At 39.3% G+C, this 22,714-nt stretch overlaps 1 protein-coding gene across 2 annotated transcripts in view; it reads right to left on the bottom strand.

Moving 5' to 3' along the window:
* Positions 1-15,409, bottom strand: part of Ryk (receptor like tyrosine kinase) — a 94,144-nt gene extending 78,735 nt beyond the window's left edge. For both annotated transcript variants that reach the window (XM_076867503.2, XM_076867504.2), the window contains exon 1: positions 15,184-15,409. In XM_076867503.2, the coding sequence (XP_076723618.1) occupies positions 15,184-15,409 (226 nt within the window). The remainder of the gene's footprint in view (positions 1-15,183) is intronic.
* Between the last annotated feature and the right edge of the window lie 7,305 nt (positions 15,410-22,714).

Below are 22,714 nucleotides of genomic sequence, written 5' to 3'. Positions count from 1 at the left end.
AGTTCCACAAAGGTGACATCTTGACCTCAAGTTCCTAAAATAACTCTCATACATTCAATAAATAATTGTAAAAGCGAATAAATGTTGTTATTAAAGGCAATCAATCAAATAATGATACCTAAATGACATAACAACCTGTAATTTCATTTTTTAATCCAAAAATATGCAAATTTCCACCAATGATTAAAATAGTTTTGAGGATTATGTAGCACTCTCATAGATACTTACTATCTGTGCTAACAGCAACCCTATTGTACGCTAAAAAACAACCCATCTAATACATGAAGAAAATAAAACTTAGAAACATTTGTGATGCGTCTACCCACACACAACTGAAGGAGATGGAATGAAAACTCAAACATACAGATTTCTAAATCCAATACTTTCCCACATCATGTTATCTATTATATCCCAATGAATGTTATATGTACATGCAAGCACATATACAAACCTAAACACTTTTTTTAGATTGGACTGGGTTCTCTCCTTCAATAAATAATTTAAGGAGTTAAACAATTTTAGGGAAGATGTAAACAATAAAAATACAATTCCTGGTCATTTCTACTACTTCATAAGATAAAATAACAAAGACCAGATTTATCCTATCATGTGAAATAACCAAAAACAGACAAAACATATAAAATACTTGTTTAAAACATAGAACAATGGAAAACAGTGATTGATACCAAAAGAGAGGATCACAAATAGATGAGTTCTACAACTGAGGTACACAGAAGAGTTAAGAAGACAAAGGGGAAAGTCAAGAAAGAAAAGCTAGATTATCAGCACAAATAACTAGAAAAAAGATCTGAAGAGAAATTCACAATCTGCAGAGAGCTGCCCTCCAGTATTCAGCTAAGTACTAATCACAGTAAGCATATAAGAAACTACTCAATAAAGAAAAAGGCAGGGGCAAGGGTTGCGGTCCAGTGGTAGAGCGCCCACCTAGCATGTATAAGGCCCTGGGTTCAATCCTCAGCACCACATAAAATTAAATAAATAAAAGTACTGTGTCCATCTACAACTAAAAAAATACACACACACACACACACACACACACACACACACACACACGAAAAAGGTAAAAAGGTAACTGTGCCTAGCAGTCACATAGAATTCTGAACTATTCTTATTAGCCAGAATAGAAGATTTCACATTTCAGAGTTCATTAAGGCAAGTACACAGAAAGGTCCTGAATCAGCAACAAGAAATAATTAGCCCTACAATGAGCACTATTCCTGTTCCATCCAAGAAGTCTTAAAAGAAAGACCTGAAAGAACTGAACTGTTTCCAAGTGACTTAACTGCATCCCAGAACAAAACCCAAGAATATTTATTGGAATACAAAAATATCCAGCACTCAGCAAGGTAAAATTCACAAGGCTTGCCACCCAGTCTAAAATTACCAGGTATGCAAAGAAATAAGAAAACACATATATATGGAGAGAAATACGTTAGAATGAATAAATAAGGAAACTCTGAAACAACAAATACAAGTACTCTACATGGTCAAAAAGTTAAGTAGAAACAATAAATAACTGTATAATAAATGGATAAATGTTATTACTAAAGACAACATTTGTACCACAACTGCAGAGATGTTAAAGATGCTTCCCAAACCTTATCCAAGAATAGTAAGTAAAAGAAACAAAGTCAGGCACAGTGGCACATGTCTACAATCCCAGCTACTTGGGAGACAGGCAGAAAGGTAGCAAATTCAAAGCCAGCCTGGGCAACTTAGTGAGACCCTGCTTCAAAATAAAAAGGGCTGGGCATGTAGCTCTATACATTACCACATGAAAATGTGGTAAACACAGGACACTATGCATTTACCAAAACCCACATAACATTACAACAAAGTAAATCTTAATGGACTCAAGTTTCTAAAAAATTCATATAGGAGGTCAGAATATATCAAATTTCTAAAGATGAAAATGTATGAGACAAAAAAAAATACATGGGATAGGATTTACAGCAGGCTAGGTATTTTATGAAAAACAAGATGGGAAAGTCTATTTCTCAACTTTTAATTATTAGAAAATGCTTTTTCTTTTTTCTTGCTTTTTTTTTTTTTTTTTTTGTGTGTGTGTGTGTGTGTGTGTGTGTGTTGGGGGGGAGGGTGGGGAGTGCAGGGGACTGAACCCAGGGCCTTGTGCATGCGAGGCAAGCACTCTATTGAGCTATTTCCCTGGCCCTAGAAAATGCTTTTGCCAGAATCACTTTTCAGTACTTCATATTCTTCAGTCACAGTGTGGACCAACAGTCTATTGAGATTATTATGTGTGAAGTCTTGAGATGACCTCAGTACAGTTAGGGAGAGAGAATGTGATGGATGCACTAATACAAGTCCACCTACACGGGATATGGAGCTATGGAAGCTAACATGGGATGCACCTTACCCACCCAGAAAGGTGGGTACAATGGAACAGAGACAGGAAAATTAGGCAACTTCAAGGAAAATAAGCTATCAAAAACTATTTAAACTTCTATTAACATGTATAATTTAATTTCCAGCCCAATTTCCACTTAAGATAACTTAGAAAGCAATGAAATGATCAAGAGAATGATGAGCCCAGCACAGGGTAGGAAATTGAAAAAAATTAAAAGTATCATTTTTTCATTTATTAATTCATTCAACTTTTACAGAACACCTACCACACGGCCAGGTCCTGTTTTAGGTGCTAGAGATATAGAGTGGAATAACATAAAAGGTCTCAAACAGAACTTACTTCCCTACTGGGGAGACACAAACAACAAGAAGGAAGTATCAGGTATTATAGAACAGAGTGGCACTGAGGTCAACCCTGGGAAAATGAAGCTCTCAGAGGTAGTGACATTTAAAGTTGAGATCTAGAAGACTCCAGCCCTGTTAAGATTTGGGAAAAACGTGTGAGGCAGAGTAAGCATCTAATGCAGACCACATGATAAGGAAGTTTGGTTCCAAGGGAATTAAGCAGGTAGGCAGTGTACTGGGGGGAAAGGGATAAAAGAGGATCCACATGACAGGTAAAAGTCTCTAAATAGACATTGATTTATAAATCAGGAAAATGTGAACCTTTTAAATATTTTATATTTATAAATTATTATTCCATTCCTTAGGTATAATAATGGTTACTATAAATTATTTATAAGTCCCTATCATTAAGACATACCATACTGAAAAGAATTTTTAACAAAATTATATGTCTCGTTTTATTTGAAATAATCTAAGCAAGGGATGAGGAGAGTGAAGGCAAAGTGAGGGGAGTAGTACAGATGAATGAAATAAAGTTGGCTTTGAGTTGACCATTATTGAAGCTGAATGATGGATCCTACAGATTCATTATACTATTCTACTTCTGAAATCTTCGAAATTTTCCATAATAAATACATTTTGAAAACAAACTTATTTAAAATATAAAGTGGGTATTTATAAATACAGGCATTTTTAGGGAGGTAAAGCTACTCTGATGATAACATGGTAGATACAGTACCTTATGCATTTGTCAAAACCCAAACAGTATTACAACAGACTGAATCTCAATGGACTCAAGTTTCTAAAAATTCATGTAGGAGGTCAGAATACAAAACGTGACAGATCCAGCTTTTGTGGGTCTCTCCTGCAATGTCCCGAAAGTCTAAGAAGCACTGGTACAGTGTGCATAACTTAACACATGTGGCTATCCATGCCATTGTCTATGGAAAGGGCCCAAGGCTTTCACACAAAAAAAGCTATTAACCTAATTACACTATCTCATACAGCAAATGACATCCCTGCAAGAACGTTACTACACGGCCATTTATCATTAACAAATATTAAATTCCTCTAGTCAATTTTACAACTGAAAGAAAGTTCTGACAGGCATACATAAACACACATAAAAAGGTGGTAAATTGTGTAAAGGTCCTGCTACAATATTACCTTCATTTAATTAAAGTATATCATTTCTATGGCACTAAAGAAAAAAAAAAGATGTCAATTAACTGATGATTCATCATTGATTATAAGACAAGTTCAATTTCAGAACTGTGTAAAATGTGTAAAAACTATCTTATAATAAATTAAGCCTGGCATTCAAAAGGTTGATTTAATTAAGTTCCACCTCCAATCAAATACACAAATTGTTCAAGTTACACCCCAGAATTCGTATTTTGCTTAAATTCCTCATGATTTTGGTTTGGTAAAGACTAATATTAAGGGGCTGGGAATATAGCTCAGTTGGTAGAGTGTTGCCTCGCATGCATAAGGCCCTGGGTTTCAATTCCCAGCACCACGAAAAAAAAAAAAAAAAAAGACTAATATTAATCTTCAAAGACAGCACAGTAAGAAAGCATGCACTTTGAAGTCACATAGTCCCATGCATCTGAGACCGCCAGCATTTGCTATAATTTCTCAGTGCTTCCATTTTTTTGGTTTTGGTTTTGTTTGTTTGTTTGTTTGTTTGTTTGTTTCTTGGTACCAGGGATTGACCTCAGTGGCACTCGACCACTAAGTCACATCCCCAGCCCTATTTTGTATTTTATTTAGAGACAGGGTCTCACTGAGTTGCTTAGCGTTTGCCATTGCTAAAGCTGGTTTTGAACTCGTGATTCTCCTGTCTCAGCCTCCCAAGCCACTGGGATCACAGGCATGCGCCACAGCGCCCAGCCAGTGCTTCAGTTTTATCTGTAAAACAAATAAAACCTACTTCCTACAGCTGATTTAAAAAAAAAAAAAAAAAGAATACATATGAAATACCTGGTATATAGCAAAATGTGTTTAGTCCTAAATAGAGAGCTATGGTGGGAAGGGAGCTTGTTGTTCTTTGGTTATTTTTGTTTTTATTTTGTACTGGGTATTGAACCTGGGGTGCTTTACAACTGAGCTACATCCCAGCCCTTTTTTATTTTATATTTCAAAACAGAGTCTCCCTAAATTGCTCTATTTAATATTTATTTTTTAGTTTTCAGGGGACACAACATCTTTGTTTATATGTGATGCTGAGGATCAAACCCGGGCCGCACGCATGCCAGGCGAGCGCGCTACCGCTTGAGCCATATCCCCAGCCCCTAAATTGCTCTAAATTGAACTTGTGATCCTCCTACCTCAGCCTCCTGAGTTACTGGTATATAGGCTTGTGCTACCACACCAGGTGAGACCTGTGTGCTTTCCATTACTACATAAGATTTATATAAGGGGCTGGGGTTGTAGCACAGTGGTAGATAGCTTGCCTCACATGCATCAGGCCCTGGGTTCGATCCTCAGCACCACATTAAATAAATGAATAAATAAAAATAAAGATATTGTGTCCATCTACAACTAAAAAATGTTTTAAAAGATTTATATAAGAATGAGAATAGGGAGTCTCTTGTTTCTCCTACTAATAGTCAACTTCTTATTGATTACCCTCTCACTTGTCATATAATCTAATACCTCTATATTCTCACATCCTACCACAAAAACATCTCAGCCAACCTCCTAGTCCCGCTTCTACCATTAGAAACTGTAAACCATTACACAAACCTATTGACTATATGAAGATAACCGAACTCATCCTTTCTGATTATAGTAACAAAACTGTAAATGTAAAAATAGAAGCTAACTAATACAGGGCTGCATGTTGGGTACATTGAATGCTGTAATATTGATTTCTCCCTTAAAAGTGAGTAAATTATAGGGACACTATAAGACAACAGTGTCAGATCTACACTGCAAGAGAGGAAGACACAAAGACATCATGAAAAAACAAGGGAGGAAAATGCACCAAACAAAACAAGATACTACAACAATAGAATCCATAGATAGCGCAGTAGGTGAAATGTCAGAAGGAGTTCAGAGTATACATAACTAAAATGATTTGGGAATTAAGTGAGCAGATACAGGCAAAAATCAATCACCCCAACAAAGAGATAAGAGAACGAATACAGGTTGCAAGAGATTACTTCAAGAAAGAGAAAGAGATACTGGGAAAAAAAAAAAAAAAAACAGAAATCCTTAAAATGAAAGAAACAATAAGCCAACTAAAAAACTCAATAGATAGCATCACCAACAGACTAGATCACTTGGAAGTCAGGACCTCAGACAATGAAGACAAAATACACAATCTTGAAAATACAGTTGACCTCACAGTGAAGATGGTAAGAAACCATGAACAGAATATCCAAGCATTATGGGATACCTCCAAAAGACCAAATTTAAGATTTATTGAGATAGAGGAAGATTCAGAGATTCAAATCAAAGAAATGCACAATCTCTTCAATGAAATAATATCAGAAAATTTCCCAAGCATGAGGAATGAATGGGAAAATCAAATACAAAAGGTCTATATGTCACCAAATATATAAAATTACAAAAGATCTACACCAAGACACATTATAATGAAAATGCCTAGAATACAAAATAAGGATAGAATTTTAAAGGCTGCAAGAGAGAAAAATCAGATTACCTATAAAGGAAGACCAATACGGATCTCAGCAGATTTTTTCAACCCAGACTCTCAAAGCCAGGAGATCCTGGAACAACATATACCAAGCTCTAAAAGATAATGGACGCCAAACAAGAATTTATATCCAGCAAAAATTAAGCTTCAAATTTGATGATGAAATAAAAACCTTCCATGATAAACAAAAGCTAAAAGAATTTACAGTAAGAAAGCCTACACTACAGAACATTCTTGGCAAAATATTTCACAAGGAGGAAATGAAAAACAACAATGAAAATATGCAAAGAGAAGAACTACAATAAAGGAAAAGTCAACCAAAGTAGAAACCAAGTCAAGCTAAATACCAAAAGTAAACAAAAATGACCAGCAGTACAATTCATGTGTCTTTCACCCCTTTTTGATAAATTTTTACACATAAAAATTTAACTACTAAGTCATCTAATTTTTCAGGTCTTTGTTTATTTTGTATTTTTTTTGTTTTCCATTTCTCTTCATAAAGTTACACAAATATTTTCCTTAAAAGTTTTAGCATTTTATATGTTATATTTTAATATATAATTAACCTGGTATGTGTATATATATTGCCTGTGATATGAGATGATGTATATTATTCAAGGATGAAAAAGATCAATCAGGAAAAATTGTTTAATAAGGTAATTATAAAGGTAAGGGCAAGGTTGAGGGAAACCAACAAATTTTGTGAAGCACCTTTCCTTCTGTAGACTTGGGACAGGTAGGAGGTGAAAAAAGAGAAAGCCATTATGAAAACCTTGTAGGAGAAGGTGACCTAACTGAAGTTATTCCCACCAAAAGCATGATGAAACCAACTCACAGTCTAATAGAATCTTATAGGGAGGAATAAAGCCCCTCACTCTACTCTTGTATATTCTAAGTTCATCTCTTTGGTGTCCCTTTCGACAGAACTCAACAAGAAACCACATAACAAGGGGACTTATCATGCAACCTACAGCATATGTCTCACCAAAAGGTAAAAGATGGAGAAAGGAGCCAATATGGCAGCCATTGGTTACATGAGGCTACTGAGTATTTGAAATGTGTCTAATCTAAATAGAGGTGTGCTAAGTGTTAAACAGTCATTAGATTCCAAAGAATTACTAGGACAAACAAAATGAACATGAAATATCTTACTAACAATTATTTTCTTTGCAAATTATGTTGGTAATGCATTGGGATAAATGAAAATATATTACAATTAATTTATCTTATTTGTTTAAAAAAAAGAAGTAAAGGAGACCAAGGTAACATGTTCTGTGTCTTGACTGTAGTACTATATATCTATATCTATACCTATATAGAGAGAGTCATTTTTTATATTTGTGTTGTCAAGATTCATATAACTATAAAACTAAATAGGGCAAATTTTACCATATATAAAGTATATCTCAACAAACATGACTATAAAAAGAAATCTAGTTCATGAAGTGTTTTAAAAGTATTGGGCACATACTAACCACGTGATAAATAATGGCTATTACTATAATTCATTAAAACAACCAGTATCAGGCTATTTCATAGTGGGGTAGGGAGGGAGACCATGATGAACTCTAGATAGGGTAAAGGGATGGAAGAGTAAGGGAGGGGGCATGGGGGTAGAAATAATAGTGGAATGAGATGGACATCATTATCCAAAGTACATGTATGAAGACACGAATGGTGTGAAATATACTTTGTGTACAACCAGAAATATGAAAAATTGTGCTCTATATGTGTAATATGAATTGTAATGCATTCCTGTCATATATAACGAATCAGAATAAAAAATTTAAAAATTAAAAAAAAAGAATGAGAATAGCACCTATGAAATTCACTCAGCAGTATCATTGGAGGGAACACCAAATTAACAATTCAGTAAGCATTTATTATGTAATTCAGCAATATACATTTGTTTGGGCACATAACATTTTAAGCAATCCTACACAAATGAAAGCTGGTTAGTAACATTTTGATTTGAAAATATTACACTTGATTTACATTAACATGAATAACACAAAAAAAGTATCCTTTTAATATAATTTCAGAGTAACTACCAGTTCTGTTTAATGTACAAGTTTTTATTTTGTTTTAGGAAATATCTTCGAAAAGATTTTTCAGAACACTGGCGTAACTGCATCAAATCCCTAAAAGTAATGCCATAAAACTTTCCAATTTGGAGTGCTGGAATAAATACACACATTTCATTTGTTCCTCCAGTGATCCTTAAAACCCAGACAGCATTTTAGGCAGGACCTTCAAAACTGACTCATTTGTCAACTCAGGATGTGACTCACAAGGGACAGGTTTAGCCATAATTCACAATTGGATAGAATTCTCCCCCACATGTGTAAAAAGAAAAAAAAATCAAAAAACCTCAAACCCACAATTGCACAATGTCTCATCCCTACTCTCCCAATGAAGAACACATGGACTCAAATTAATACTGCGTCAATACCAACAGTCCTACCCAAAATGCCCAGGGTTAAGGGTTTGCTGCTGGGTGCTAATCCACTTCCACCAACATGCCCCCATCCCATCTTTTAGGATCTGTGTTCTATGTCAGATTATGCCAGTACACCAGCAGAGAGAACTCCCTCCTTCACCAAATACTTGGCCTGATATCTGAAGAAACAGAAGTGCTGGGAGGACAGGAACACATGGCTCATCTCATTTTTCTTTCTCTCGACCATTTCTCCCAAGAGGAAAGAGTCCTTTAGTTCAGGTGCTCAAATCTGAAACCTGGATTCTTCTGTGACCCTTCCCTTGTCTTTAGCTCTGACTGCCCCAATTGATCCCATTTACCATCTCAAGGCTGACTATCCCATTTCCCCATCCAGCTTTTCGGTCTCCAAGGCACCATGTCACTTGGACCAAAGTTATCAATTCTATAACTCAATACTGCCAATGCACTCTCCTTTTCTAAATTCTTCAACAGTTTCTCATTCCCTATTAGATAAAATTCAAATTCCTAATTCAACCTCAATCTATCTTTACGTTTTACTTGTGGCTTTATATTCTGCCACTCCCAGGCTTTGCAAATTTTTCTTATCTCACTCCTTGGACTTCACAAATCTGCTTCCCTACTTCTATGCCCTTGTTCATGCCATTTCCTCTACATGGCATGAAGTGCTCCTCTCTTCTGCCTCTCAATGTTTCCTTTTCTGCGACACCTTCCCTCCATTGCCTTTCTCAAAAGTTATCATTCCTGCAAAAATATTTAAAATTTCTATCAATCAGCAATATAATTCTTAACACCGTGTAAAGATGTAGATATAACAATTGGTACCCCCTACAAAATTCTCAAAAAGAAAACTATTAATTTTATCATAATTTTCTACCACAAATGATACATGATCTGGCTTCAAATATTTTTTCTGTACTGTTATGGGGAGCAATGATATATGAGCTGATTTTAAATAGATGTGAACAAACTTCACTTTTTTAGAAGGTATACTTATTTTTAAAAGAAGATGCAAGTCACTCAAAGTGAATTTCTAACTGGTGAGGAGTCTTCCCAGAAGTCTCCCTGACCCCAATCAACCACAAATCCCCTATTATCACCACCAGGGTTGCAAAGACCAATTTAGGTCACACCTCCCACCCACCAGCATTTTATTCCCAAATCTCTGGCATTGTCCCAGCTAGGGTGAAACTCGGTATCAAAATTATCAATTAGATAGAGAACATGGGAAGACCCAGATAATTATCAAGACCACAAATAAGCACATGTGGCAGCTTTCAGATCCAACTCCTTGAGTCTTTGGTTAACTATAGTTCCTACAGATCTGACCAGGAAGCAGTATGGATTTCAGTCTCAGGCAAGACTGAATCAAGGTCTGGATCTCTACCCACTGTCCAAAAGACCCTGAATCATTAAATAGCTAAGTGGAAACCTACTTTGCAATCCATTAAGAACAGTAAATAACAGCAATAAAGCAGGGCCTAGGGACACAGGAAAGTCACTAAGAGATTAAAAAAAAAAAAAAGTTCCTAAAGTTCTAGAAGTCTTCAAAATAGGTGAACTTCCATCAGTACTGCATGGCCTACTACCAAAGAATCAGGCTAGTTACAGACCCACTCGAAGTCTGTTTCCTCATTGCTATGATCTGAATCTTTGTATGATCTTCAAATTCATATGCTAAAATTCCCCAAGTGATAGTATGAGCAAAAGGAGTACCCTTATAAAAAAGGCCCCACGGGGCTCATCTGACCCTTTCATTATGTCAGGAACACAGCAAGAAGGGCTGTCCACGAACAAGAAGGCAGGCCCTCAGCAGTACTTTATCTACCAGGGCTTAGATCTTGGACTTTGCAGCCTCCAAAGGGGGGGGGGGGGGGAACCATGACACAACATTCTATTGTTTAAAAGCCTCTTACTCTATGATATTTTGTTACAGTGGCACAAACTCAGACATTCATCTAGAAAATAGGAATAATAGTGTATACCTAACACAAGGATTAGTTTTATGTCTGACACAGGCAAAACACTACCACACATCAATAGCACTGTCAACTACTACTGCAAACACCATTGCTACTTTTAATACAATGCTGCACATTCTCATCAATAAAGTCCAAGCTTAACTGCCATTTTACACACTGCAGAATGACCACAGCTTTTAACCCTGTTTCCTTCCAAAACTCTTCTGAAATGATGGTAAAGGAATCACAATGACATCAAACCACAAGGACAAATAGGAGAGACAACTGGGCATACATTTCAACAAACTTTGCAAGATGGAAAGAAGTTAGACAGAGTGGTCACTGCCCCTGGTCCCCTGAGAAGGGGGCTCAGCCATGGAGACACCAAGGGAGTAAGTCCCAAAGATTGACCTGAATGACCTGAAGCTCAGGCCTGACAAGATAGGAGCCACAGCAAGGACTCAAAAAAGTTGGATGCACAGGTTCAGCAGGACACCTGAAGTGTTTTCTGAGAAAGCTGAATCACAGAGGCAGGAAAACTATAACCAAAAGTAAAAGTTTACAATCTGAAGGATGACACCCAACTGAAACCCTGGTAGCCAGTGTATCACTAAGCACATCAGATACAGGAGTCTGGCAGTTTGTTCTCTGCAGAAATTGACTAATGCCAAAGAAGATAAAGGTACTGATATTGAGGCAGATTCCCAATGAAAAGTCTATTCACACACCAAAGGAAGTCATCATATCACCAGCACAGATGTGCTCTCTTTCCCAATCAACTTCTCAACATCTTATTCTTCATTACACAGAGTCAAGAATCACCAGTTATTTGTGATCTACACAAATAAAGAAAAATACCCTAAAATGATCAGGCACAGTGGAGAAAGCAAAAAAATACTAAAAGTATATTAAGCATAAAGATAAAAAGGGAAAACAATACATACACACCTCAGATATAAATAAAAGTGATACACCCATAAAATAAGATGCAACAAAATGGCAATAAAGAACAAAAAGCCTTAAATTTGAAAATACAATCATTAACATTTTAAAAATGAAAACTTATAAAATTGAGAAATCCTCCCCTGTACACTCCTTTCATTATAAAGAAATAAATTATAGGCAGAAAGGAAGCTTGATTTTAGGGGATTCAATAACCAAACTAAGAGAAGTCTCTAAAAGAAAAACAGATAAAGGTAGATTATAAAACAAGGAACAGGTATTTCTGAAAACTGAAGAATATGAGTCCAGATTAAAAGACCCACAAAGACAAAAGAAACACACAAACCACACGCAAGCTTCAAAACTTTAGAATGCCAGCCAGAAAGACCATGAACTTCAAAAAACCATGGGGGGGTGGGGGGTGGGGGGGAAGGCTGGCTTTAGACTTTTTATGTGAAACACTTAAGACAGCAAACAGAGTGAAAATATGAATAAAATTGTAAAGAAAATTTATTTTCAACCTAATATTTTAAATTCGGCCAAATCGTTTAAAAACTGAGGATAAGATGAACGCCTTCAGACATTCAAGGCCTCAAATAATTTATCTCCCATGTACCCCTTCTTAGGATGCTACTGAGAATACATATTAGCCAAAAAAAAAAAAGCAAACCAAGAAAAAGGAAGACAGGAGGTTCAAGACAGGCGAGAAGGGACAGGAAGTCCTCTGTCCAGACTGAGGCAAGAGGATGGAAGGCTCCAGACCAAGAAGTCTATAAATCCAGTGGAACTAACAGATGTCTAGATGTGCCTACCTAGGAGGAGGGCAGGGGAGATCAAAAGGCATTTAGCATGTTTCTTGGGGTACTTGAGGGAATTCATGCATAGATATACAACACTAATCAGAAAGTTTAAAACACAACTTGCTCTGGGTAAAAACAACATGCAGAAAAACTGAATCATAAGTCCCTATTTAACTCAGAAGTAAGCAACATATATATGTACATAATCATATATACTAACTTCTGGTTTTACAAAAAAATTACACTGGAGAGTTTAGGGGTAAAAAGAGTATAAGAAATCAGTTATGATATTAGGAAGTCAAATGCTTACTCTACACTGATTTAGAAATATGAAAGTAAAAAACAAGGGAAAAATAAACAAAAACTAGCTAAGATGGCAGCAACCACTGGAAAGTAGGGCCTGGAGGATAAAAAAGCCAACGGCAAGAGATTATTATTGTTTTTGTTTTAAGCCTCAATTCGATTTTTTAGAAACCTATGTACACATAATAATTGGATTAAAACAACTTATTCTCATACCAAGTACAATTAGTTCAATTACAAACTGGTAACTGTCACTATCAACCTAACTTGTAAGTTTCTTATTTGGAATTCTAAACTCATTTCCTTAGAAATACTGTAAAATCATGGGTAGTTTGCATACCAGTATTTAGAAGACATTTAACCCATAACAATTCAAAAATATGGCACAAAAATATTATATGTATTCTGATAACTCAGGAGATCAGATATACATCTCACTTGCTCTTCTCTGTCAAAGAGGAGCCAAGAAATTATTTTAAGGTAGACTGTAAGAAGGAGATGGGGACAGAAAGAAGAGATCTAAATCTGACAAGATGAAGAGTTTAGAAACACTGTAACAGATCAGTTCAATTTACACTAGAGAAAATACTGCTACTGGATACTCATCAATCAGGAGCTTCCTCTGCTACAAATACAAAAATTGGGTTTACAAATTTATATCATTTCAAATACTAATTAGCAATTATTTATTTTCCACCATTCCACAAACTTCTATATAAGTGTATCTTCATTTCATTCAATAAAACTTCATCTGCACCTAAGTTTTTTACACCCACATACAAAAAACAAACAGTGTTACCTTGAGCAAGTTATTTAAATTCCTTAAATAAAGTATGTAGAGGCAGATACATATAAACACTCAATCAATGTCAGCCTCTAGTTTTCTGTCCCCTACCTCTATCCTTGGTTGGGAGGGGAGAAGAAACACATGTAAAGTAAGTCACAAATTATATATTTTATTTAAAAAAAAAAAAAAGCTTTACAAAAGCACGCATAACATTAATATTTTTAATTAATATGATATGAGTTGACTTACAAGCATTCATTATTTTTCCTCAGCCTTAGTCTCATGTTCCAGGACTAACCGAATTTGCAGTTTTAGTTCAGTTAGACTAAATTTAGCTAGTTCAGGTGGACTAAAATGAGGATTAAGAACCGAACAAAATTATTATTTGATTAAAGGCTACAAACCCATACATGTAACAATGTCTAAACCATCTGCTAAAAGCAACCTCATTTCAATTCTGAGTTGATCTCAACAGACCTCAAGAAAGTACTCTAACCTTAAAAAAAAAAAAAACAAAAAAAAAAACACTAAAATAAAACTGACGGATAATGGATACTTAAAACTTTCCCCTCAAACACTCAGAAGCACCACACCCAGAGACAAACTGAAGGGATTGCCACAACACACAAAAGAAAGCTAAGTCTAGGTATCTGCAAATATCATACTCCATCGGGGGCCAGATCTTCCTCCAAGGGGTATTTCTAGAATCTACAAAGTCTCAACTGGAGAACAGCATCAGTTTTTTTCCAAAGTAATTCCCCAAACAACAAAGCTAAGTAGGTAAATAAAATCACCAATCGACACAAAGCCAAGTTCTCCTTTCCCTTCAAAGTATTCAAAGCAGGCGAGTGGCCTGGAAAGGCAGATCAGTCCAAACTCCAATGAACCCAACACCAAAAGGATACTGCAGAAGCGAAAAGATCTGCTACCTGGCGATTCACCTACTCTTTAAAAATATTCTTATCGGTTTCAAGATTTGGAGGCTGACATATTTCGTGCCACCTTCCCCTCCCTTTTATTTATCCATGCATTTATTTATTCATTTTGTAAAAGTATGTTAGCAGAAAGTATGAGCAAACAGCGTGGCCTACTGGGATATCAAAACCTAAGCCAATGGTTTGCCAGTTTGGTCTGAAAAGCGAACTTCCAAGTATCCCGAACTCCAGGGCCCTCGAGTGACACACACTTTAAGGCAACTTCGCTCGGTCGGGAATAAAAGACGTTCCGACGCCGGACTCCAGAGAGCCAGGGGCAATGAAGGGCTGCAGGAGGATGGAACGGGCTGGATCCGGGGCTCTGGCGGCAGCCCGGGGTCCCCAGGGCGGTCGAGCAGCAAAGGCGAAGGGGGAGGCCGGGAGGTTGCCCCGGCGGGGGCCAGGAAGGGACCACACCTCCAGGCCAGCACGGCAGGCGGAGGCCGGGGTCCCGGGACCCCGAGGAGACCCCGGCCCTGCCAGGGGCTAGCGAGCGCTGGGGCGGGGAGGGGACCGGAAGCCGCGCGACGTGCCCACCCCGGCCCGGGCGGCCCCACTCACCGATCAGCCGGCGCACCTCATCCTCGCTCAGGTAAAGGCTCACGCTGGGCCCCGCGGCCACAGACGGCAGCGCGGGGGGCCGCGGGGCCGGGGCGGCGGCGGCACCGGGCGCGGGCAGTAGCGGCAGCAGCGCTAACAGGAGCAGCGGCGGCGGCGGGGCCCTCAGGCCGCGGGCCCCCGGGAGGCGGCCCCGGCCCAGCAGCCCCAGCCGCGCCGCCCCGCGCATGGCCGCCGCCGCCGCCGCCGCCGAGAAAGAGCCTCGGCCGCCCGCCGCGCCGTCGCCCACCCCCGGCTCCGAGCCCCTCACAGCCCCGAGCCGGGGGCGGCCGCCCAGCTCATCGCGCCGCCGGCCCGTGGCAGCCAGCCACCGCTTCAGACTGCCGGAGCGCGCCGCCGCGCGGCATCGTCCACTTCGGGGGGCTGCTCGCGGAGGCGCATCCGTGCGCGCCGCCGCCGCCCCGGGAGCGCGTACGCACGCGCGGCCGGCTCGGTGCGGGACGCGGCGGGGCAATGGGCGTAGGGGTTTAAAGCGCCCCGGCTGAGCGAAGGGTTCTTGGGACGCCCTAACTTGAAGAGCGGGTTCCCGCCCTACGTTGTCCCCGCTTCTGGGGTTTGCTAGTCCACTGTCTGTAAGCCTCCTTGGTTGTCAAGAGTGCAGGCGACAGACCACGCCTGCAGTCGAGTGGGCGCCCCAGGACCACGGAAATGCCTGCGTGCGTGCGCTGCTCTGCTCTGGTTGCGAAAGAGAAACATGCGTTTCTGTTTAGTGAGAAAATGCAGATAAATAGAAATAACCCGTTAGTTATCCCACCGTCGGAGGTCAACTTCAACATTTACGTGTCTATCCTCATGGATTTATACTATATACATCTTTGTACTTTCCAGAAAGATCTTAGCAAACTTTAGCAACTTATTTTTACGGGTTACAAATTTTTATTTCTTATCCTTGTTCTATGTTACTGTGATCAACCTACATCTGGAATTAGCTCTGTGGTGCGTGACAGGTCTCGACAACCCCCCAATTATATTAAATAGTGTGCAAAAGTGTGTGTGCTTGTGTCTGTGCACATTGTGTGTGTGTGTGTGTGTCTAGGTTAAGCAACAGAAGTGGTACGTGTATTTCATTATTTGTTCTAGGGAGTTTACACACACACACACACCTAAAAAAAAGGTTAAGAATTACAGATGTGCTCTCTTATAATTCCAGCTATTCAAATAGGCGGGAGGATTTCAAGTTCCAAGCCTGTCTGGGCAATTTATCGAGACCCTGTCTTTTCAAAATAAAATAAAAGTCTGGGGGTGTGGCTCAGTGCTGAGAGGCCCTGGGTTCAGTCCCCAGTACCTGGGGTGGGGATGGGGACACACTGATACACCTCTGAGTGCCCCCCTTCCCCCGTGACATATTTTTGTGAGTGGCCCACTAGGACAGTTAAACTTGCTTCAGGAGCCGTCACTCAGATAGTCTCCCAAGTGTCCCTGCTCTTCCCTGCACGAGGTCACCTCCTCCCTGAGGTCCCTGATGACAAGTCAGCATGCACTGACCCCAGACCTTTCCTCCTGAGATCAGCTGCTCTCCCTCGGGGCTCAGTTTCAGTGAGCAGTTGCTCCATCCACAGTGTGGCCTTGCAAGATAGCTATTTTTAATCTTAGGGAAGGGTGGGGAAAGGGAGGATGATGAAGAGGAAAGTCCTGACAATTGACTTTCCCGGACTTTAGTGAGAGGGATGGCTTCCATTTGGAGATAAACTGCCTTGATTTGTGGAACAGAGTACAATGCCCATTTTCCTACAGAAGAAGGCTAAGAAGAGGTAAGGACCAAAGAAAAAGTGTGCCACCAAGCGTGGTGGCAAAACCCTGTAATTTTAGTGACTCTAGAGGCTGAGGCAGGAGGATCTCAAGTTCAAGGTAGCTCCAGCTACTTAGTGGAACCCTGTCTCAAACCAAAAAGTGCTATGGGTGTAGCTGACAGTGGTAAAGCACCTCTGGGTTCAGTTCTACATGGAAAGAGAGAAAAAGGAAGGGGGGAGGAAGGAGGAAAGGGGAAGGGAAAAAAAGAAAGAGAAACAAAGGAAAAAGTGCTTTAAGAATGATTTAAAAAAACACACAAAAGACAGCTGGACACTGTTGTCTATTAGGGACTCCGCCAGGAGGGACTTGAGAGTGGGCATTTGCTGTGTGAATAGGGCTTTGCATTCAGTCAGGAGGCATTTTTCAAAAGGATAGCATGTTTCCTGCATTCTTGAGAAAGGCCAATAGCTCCCAAGTAAGAAGCTTCTTTCTTCTAGAAGCTCTTTAATGCTTCTAGATTTCCTCTGCCCAGTGACTTCTTGAGGCAGTCTGTGATATTAACAGTACAGAGCTGTCAAGCCTGGCAAGATTCTGGTACTTATTAATCATGTGTTCTTGGGAAAATTGTCTCCAAGCTTTGTTTTTCTCATTCATAAAACATGGGTGCTAATGCCTGACTTGAAGGGCTTTTACAGGATTTATTTGAAGAAGCTATTAAAAAAAACACCTGGGCAGACACTAGGTGGCTCGCACACCTGTTATTATTATAATGAATCCCTTCCCTCTAATGACCACTTCCTGTAAAAGTCTCATCACCAGTTACCTCCAAAGAGTTCTAACCAGGGATCCTCAAGAACTTCATTCACTAACACCAAGCCTGGCCTGTGAGTCTGAGCTCAAAACACATTCAATACCCAGTATCATACTAGCCCCAGGGACATAGGAGTAAGCAAAGTCCTTCCTTGAGGACATGTGATAACATGCTGCATCGGTTCTATAAAGGAAAAGTTAGTGGGTCTTTGTTTTTATGTTTTGTATTTTTGGGTACTGCGGATTGACATCTCCAGTCCTTTTTGATTTTGAGACAGGGTTTTGCCTAGTTGCCCAAGCTGGCCCTGAGCTTCTATCCTCCTGAAGGTAGTACTACTGGAATTACAGGTATGTACTACCTTGCCTGGTTTGTTTGGGGTGGTGGTAGTGTGGTTACTGGGATTGAACTCTGAGGCACTCATTCAGCTACATCCCCAGCCCTATTTTATATTTTGTTTGGAGACAGGGTCTCACTCAGTTGCTTAGCACCTCACTTTCGCTGAGGCTGGCTTTGAACTCCCAATCCTCCTGCCTCAGCCTGCCAAGGTTATGAGATTACAGGCATGCACCACCACACCTTGCTCCCTACCTGGTTCTTAAATTGTGGTTCCCAGTCCAGCAGTATCATCATCACCCAGGAACTTTAGAATGCAAATTTGTGGACCCCCAACCCAGACTAACAGTGGTAGCAACTGTGGGCAATAATCTGCTTTAAAAAGCCCACCAGGATTCTGATGCAGGCCACTCAGTTGGGAAAAGCTCAGCTCTGATCTCTCCTTTGGTCATTTGCAGGTGCCTGGTCCTTGTCCTGCCTGCTTTCTCTCTTAATCCTTCAGTCTTTCTCCAGCACAGCATCTTGTTAAACATCAGCACAATCATGTCACTTGCCAGCTTTCAGGCAACCAATGGCTCCTCTATTTATCTAGAACAGAAGGCAAAATTCTTGCAGTGTTAAGGCAGTTGTCACCCTTCTCTTTCCTCCCTTCCAACTTATCTCTTTTTCTCACTTAGCTCCAGCCACAGTAGCTTCCTTGCTGGTCTTTCAACATGCCATACATGGTCCTTACTCAAGGCTTGTGCACTACTGTTCCTTGTGCCTCGAATGTTCTTCCTTCTAATATCCACGTGGATTCATCTCTCACCTTCTTCAAGTCTACAATCAAATGTTAACTTCTAAATAAGATTAAGATTGTTGCTGGGCACAATGGTGCATGCCTGTAATCCTAGTTCCTCTTGAGGCTGAGGCAGGAGGATCACAAGTTCCAGGCCAGCCTCCATCCTCAGCAGTTTAGAGAGACCTTGCCTCAAAATAAAAAATAAAAAGGGCTGGGGATGTAGCTCACCAAGTGGTATTGTCCCTGGACTCAATCCGCAGCACAGAAAGAGAAAGAGAAAGCGAGAAGAAAAGAAAATTGCAAACTTCCCAAGACAGATGGAACCCATGCCCAGTGTCTCTCTCCTGTTTCTGCAGGGTACCCAGTCTCCTACAATGGTCTTCACACCACCAACAATCCATCCCAGGAAAGGAAAGGAAGTCTCCTCTCCCTCCTATCAAGGTGTGGGTGGCAACTTTTGACATTTTCCCATAAGCCTTAGTGTGAAAATGCTGTCAAGACCCTACTTGAGCCTCCTGAGGTTTCCTTGCCTGGGGGAAATGAAAGCCACAGTCATGACCATATTCCACATGCTGCCTCCGCTCTTGGCTTTGCTTGTCATAGCGGTTGACCTTATTCTTCACCAGAAAATGCCATCATTAGAACATTTTATTTCCTTTTTCCTAAAAAAAGACCAGCCTTGGGCTTGAGATGCCACAGAGCAGGAGGGAGCACTGTGCAGCCTGGTCAGGGGCAGCACGGGGGCAAGGCCCTCCCAACAATGGAATGACAGGTGTTCTGTGCATGCACAAGAATAGATAGCCAGCCTGCTCAGAGATCACAGAGCTGGAGACAAATCCCCAGTTCAGAATACACTGCACCCACTCAGAGAGGGGGAAGTCGGGAAGGGGTGGCTCTAGGTTCTGAAAACAGTCCCTTCCTCTTGCAAAAAAACACTGGGAATGCTGCTATCTCTGTAAACCTTCTCTTTCCACAAGTAATACATTAACCAATTTGCATTGTAAAAGAATCAAGCAGCAAGGAAGTACAAGGAGTAAAATAAAACATTACCCTCTGCACACATACCCTCTTTCCAACCCCAGTTTGGTGTATATTCTTATAGCCCTTTCTCTAAGCATTTACTTACATATATGCATTTAGACACACAACTCTGTGTGTGTTGTTTATTCAGTTTTAAGAAATGGAATCATACAAAAAAAATCATGGTCAAAACAATTCACTTTTTTGACTGATGGAAATGAGTTGAGCTCTTGAGAATTTTCATATAACAGAGCATCCAGAGTCCCCTTTATGGCACTTTTTTGGTTGGAACGGACACTTAAAAAGATTTTACTAGCTGTAGTGAAGCACGGTGGTGCACATCTATAGTCCAGATACTCTGGAAGCTGAGGCTGAAGGATTGCAAGTTCAAGGCCAGCCTGGGCAACTTTTATTTTGAGACCTTGTCTCAAAATAAAAAGTAAAAAGGTATGAGGATGTAGTTCAGTGGTATAGCACCCTGGTTCAATCCTCTGTACCCACTCCCCAACATACACACACAGATTTTACTAGTTCTGGTAATCCTTGCACAAATATCTTTATGACATAGTTAGATATTTGTTTTAGGAGAGCAAATTCTATGAAATGAGTCAAAGGGAGTTAATTGTTCTAATTTTGATAGAGTCTGCTAAATTGCCCCCCCAAAAGACTTTAATATTGTTTATTTTCTATTGCCCTCATTACTGATGAGCATAAGCATCTTGTATATTTATTGTCATTCAGTTTACATTTTGAAGTATCTGTCTTTTGTCTGTTTTTTTATTGGATTGCTTGTATTCTCATTGATTTGTAGACATTTTCTTTTACTGTGTCCCTTCTTATTTAACTTTGCTTATTGTTTTGCTTAACTTAAATATTTAAATTTTGGATTTTTATTTATTTATTTTGTGTGTGTGTGTGTGGCCCTGGGGATTGAACCCAGGGCCTTGTACATGCAAGGCAAGCACTCAACGAACTGAGCCATATCCCCAGCTGAATTTCTATTTTTGATAACTCTCACCATCCATTCCTTCATGGGTTCTGTCTTTTGTGTCTTGCTGAAGAAAGATCTCCCAATTAATAGTTTTGAGTTTTTTCTAATGCATTCATTGTAATGCATTTTTTCTAACGCATTCATCCTTTTCCCTTTTTCTAAAAAAAAAAAAAAGAATAGTTATTTAATTCATCTGGAATTTTTGTTTATGTATAGTATATGACACCATTTTATTTTTTCCATATGGGGAGCCATTTGTGCAAAACACTGTTTATGGTATTTATTAAATATTCCACTCTTAGTAGCTGTATTGAACTTTAAGCAAAACACAACCCTCTGCCTGCTTTTTTTTCCACCCTCCCATGCGCACCTCCCATGTGGAGATCATCTAGATTTCAATTGGCTAGCACAGCAGATGCTAGACACATGCAGCTACCAAGTACTCGAAATATGGCTAGCAGTAACTGACATGTGCTATCACTATAAAACACACACTGGATCTTGAAGAATGTAAAATATCTCATTAATATTTTTATATTGATTGCATGTCAAAGTGAAAATATTTTTGATATCCCATGTTAAAATATATTATTAAAATGTATTTCAGTTTTTTCTCTTTACCCTTTTTTGACTTAGTTACTAGAAAATTCCATATATGGCTTCATTAGAGTTCCGTTGGGCAGTGTTGTTCTACATATTAGTTCCAGATTGTTCAGTAGTTCATTTTTAAGGATGACTTTTTTCATAGAACTTTAAACAATTAGGCAATTGCATTGCACTTTAAATGATTAACCAATTACAAGCTACAGTAATTGAAACTAAAATAGTCATGTGATCCTCTGAGAAACCACGGCATCATAGGTGATCTTCATCTCTTGCAAGTAATTTTTTTTTAAACCACAAAGATCAAAGTTGAGTTATTAGCTCAAAAACCCAAATTTCAGTCAGCACCATGTTATGAAGAAATTCTACAAAAATGATACATTTATAATCAAAGTAAATGTATTGGAATTTAAAATATGAAAAATATTCCCATTGGAGGTCTTGGGCTGAAAGTCTGAAGAAGTCTGTTGGTCATCCTATTTGGGAGCTGAGGATCATTACTAAATTGTAAAGTATATCAAAACTACCCTAAGAAACCATTTCTCACCAGTTTGGCAAAAGCCAAAGTTTGCTAACACATCCTTTTGAAAATCACTTTAGGAAACAGTCACTGTCATGCTTTGCTGGTGGGAATATAGATTGATGGAAATGTTCTGCTGGGAAATTTGGCAATGGTATGGTATATATCCTTTGATACATCAATTTAAAGTCTGAAATTAACCTTAGATATATTCATTTGCCTAATGATTTATATAACAGATAATTTATTGCAACATTGTTCAGTTTACCAGAATACTGGAAAACTTAGAGGTCTATCAATAGGAGACCATTTTGATATTCAGGGTACCTTGCGAGTATGTCCCCAAAGATGGAATTAAGTGCTCTCTGGACTCTGTGATGGGGATACAGATGTGAGTAGTAATCTGGGACCAAAAGGAAGAGATTTTCTTGGACTAAGGGGACCTAAGAATCTTAAGAGTGGATGTTCATGCATGAGGTAGACCCAAGTTGTATTCCAAATCCATTTTCCTCTTTGCACTTAAAAGTTTATACAAATTTCCCAACCTCCCTTGCAGTTTGCTAAGTTATCAACCTTGCCGTGTGACCAATAGTGATGTCTGCATTTTCTGCTTCCTCTCTTCCTGCAGGCATGGCAACATTCATCTTGACTGTGAAGATGAGTGTAAGACCTCAAGGGAGGTGA

The sequence above is a fragment of the Callospermophilus lateralis genome, chromosome 10 (assembly GCF_048772815.1).
Source record: "Callospermophilus lateralis isolate mCalLat2 chromosome 10, mCalLat2.hap1, whole genome shotgun sequence".
NCBI lineage: Eukaryota > Metazoa > Chordata > Mammalia > Rodentia > Sciuridae > Callospermophilus > Callospermophilus lateralis.
The sequence above is the reverse complement of the archived record's forward strand: the minus strand, read 5'-3'. Positions and strand labels throughout refer to the sequence as shown.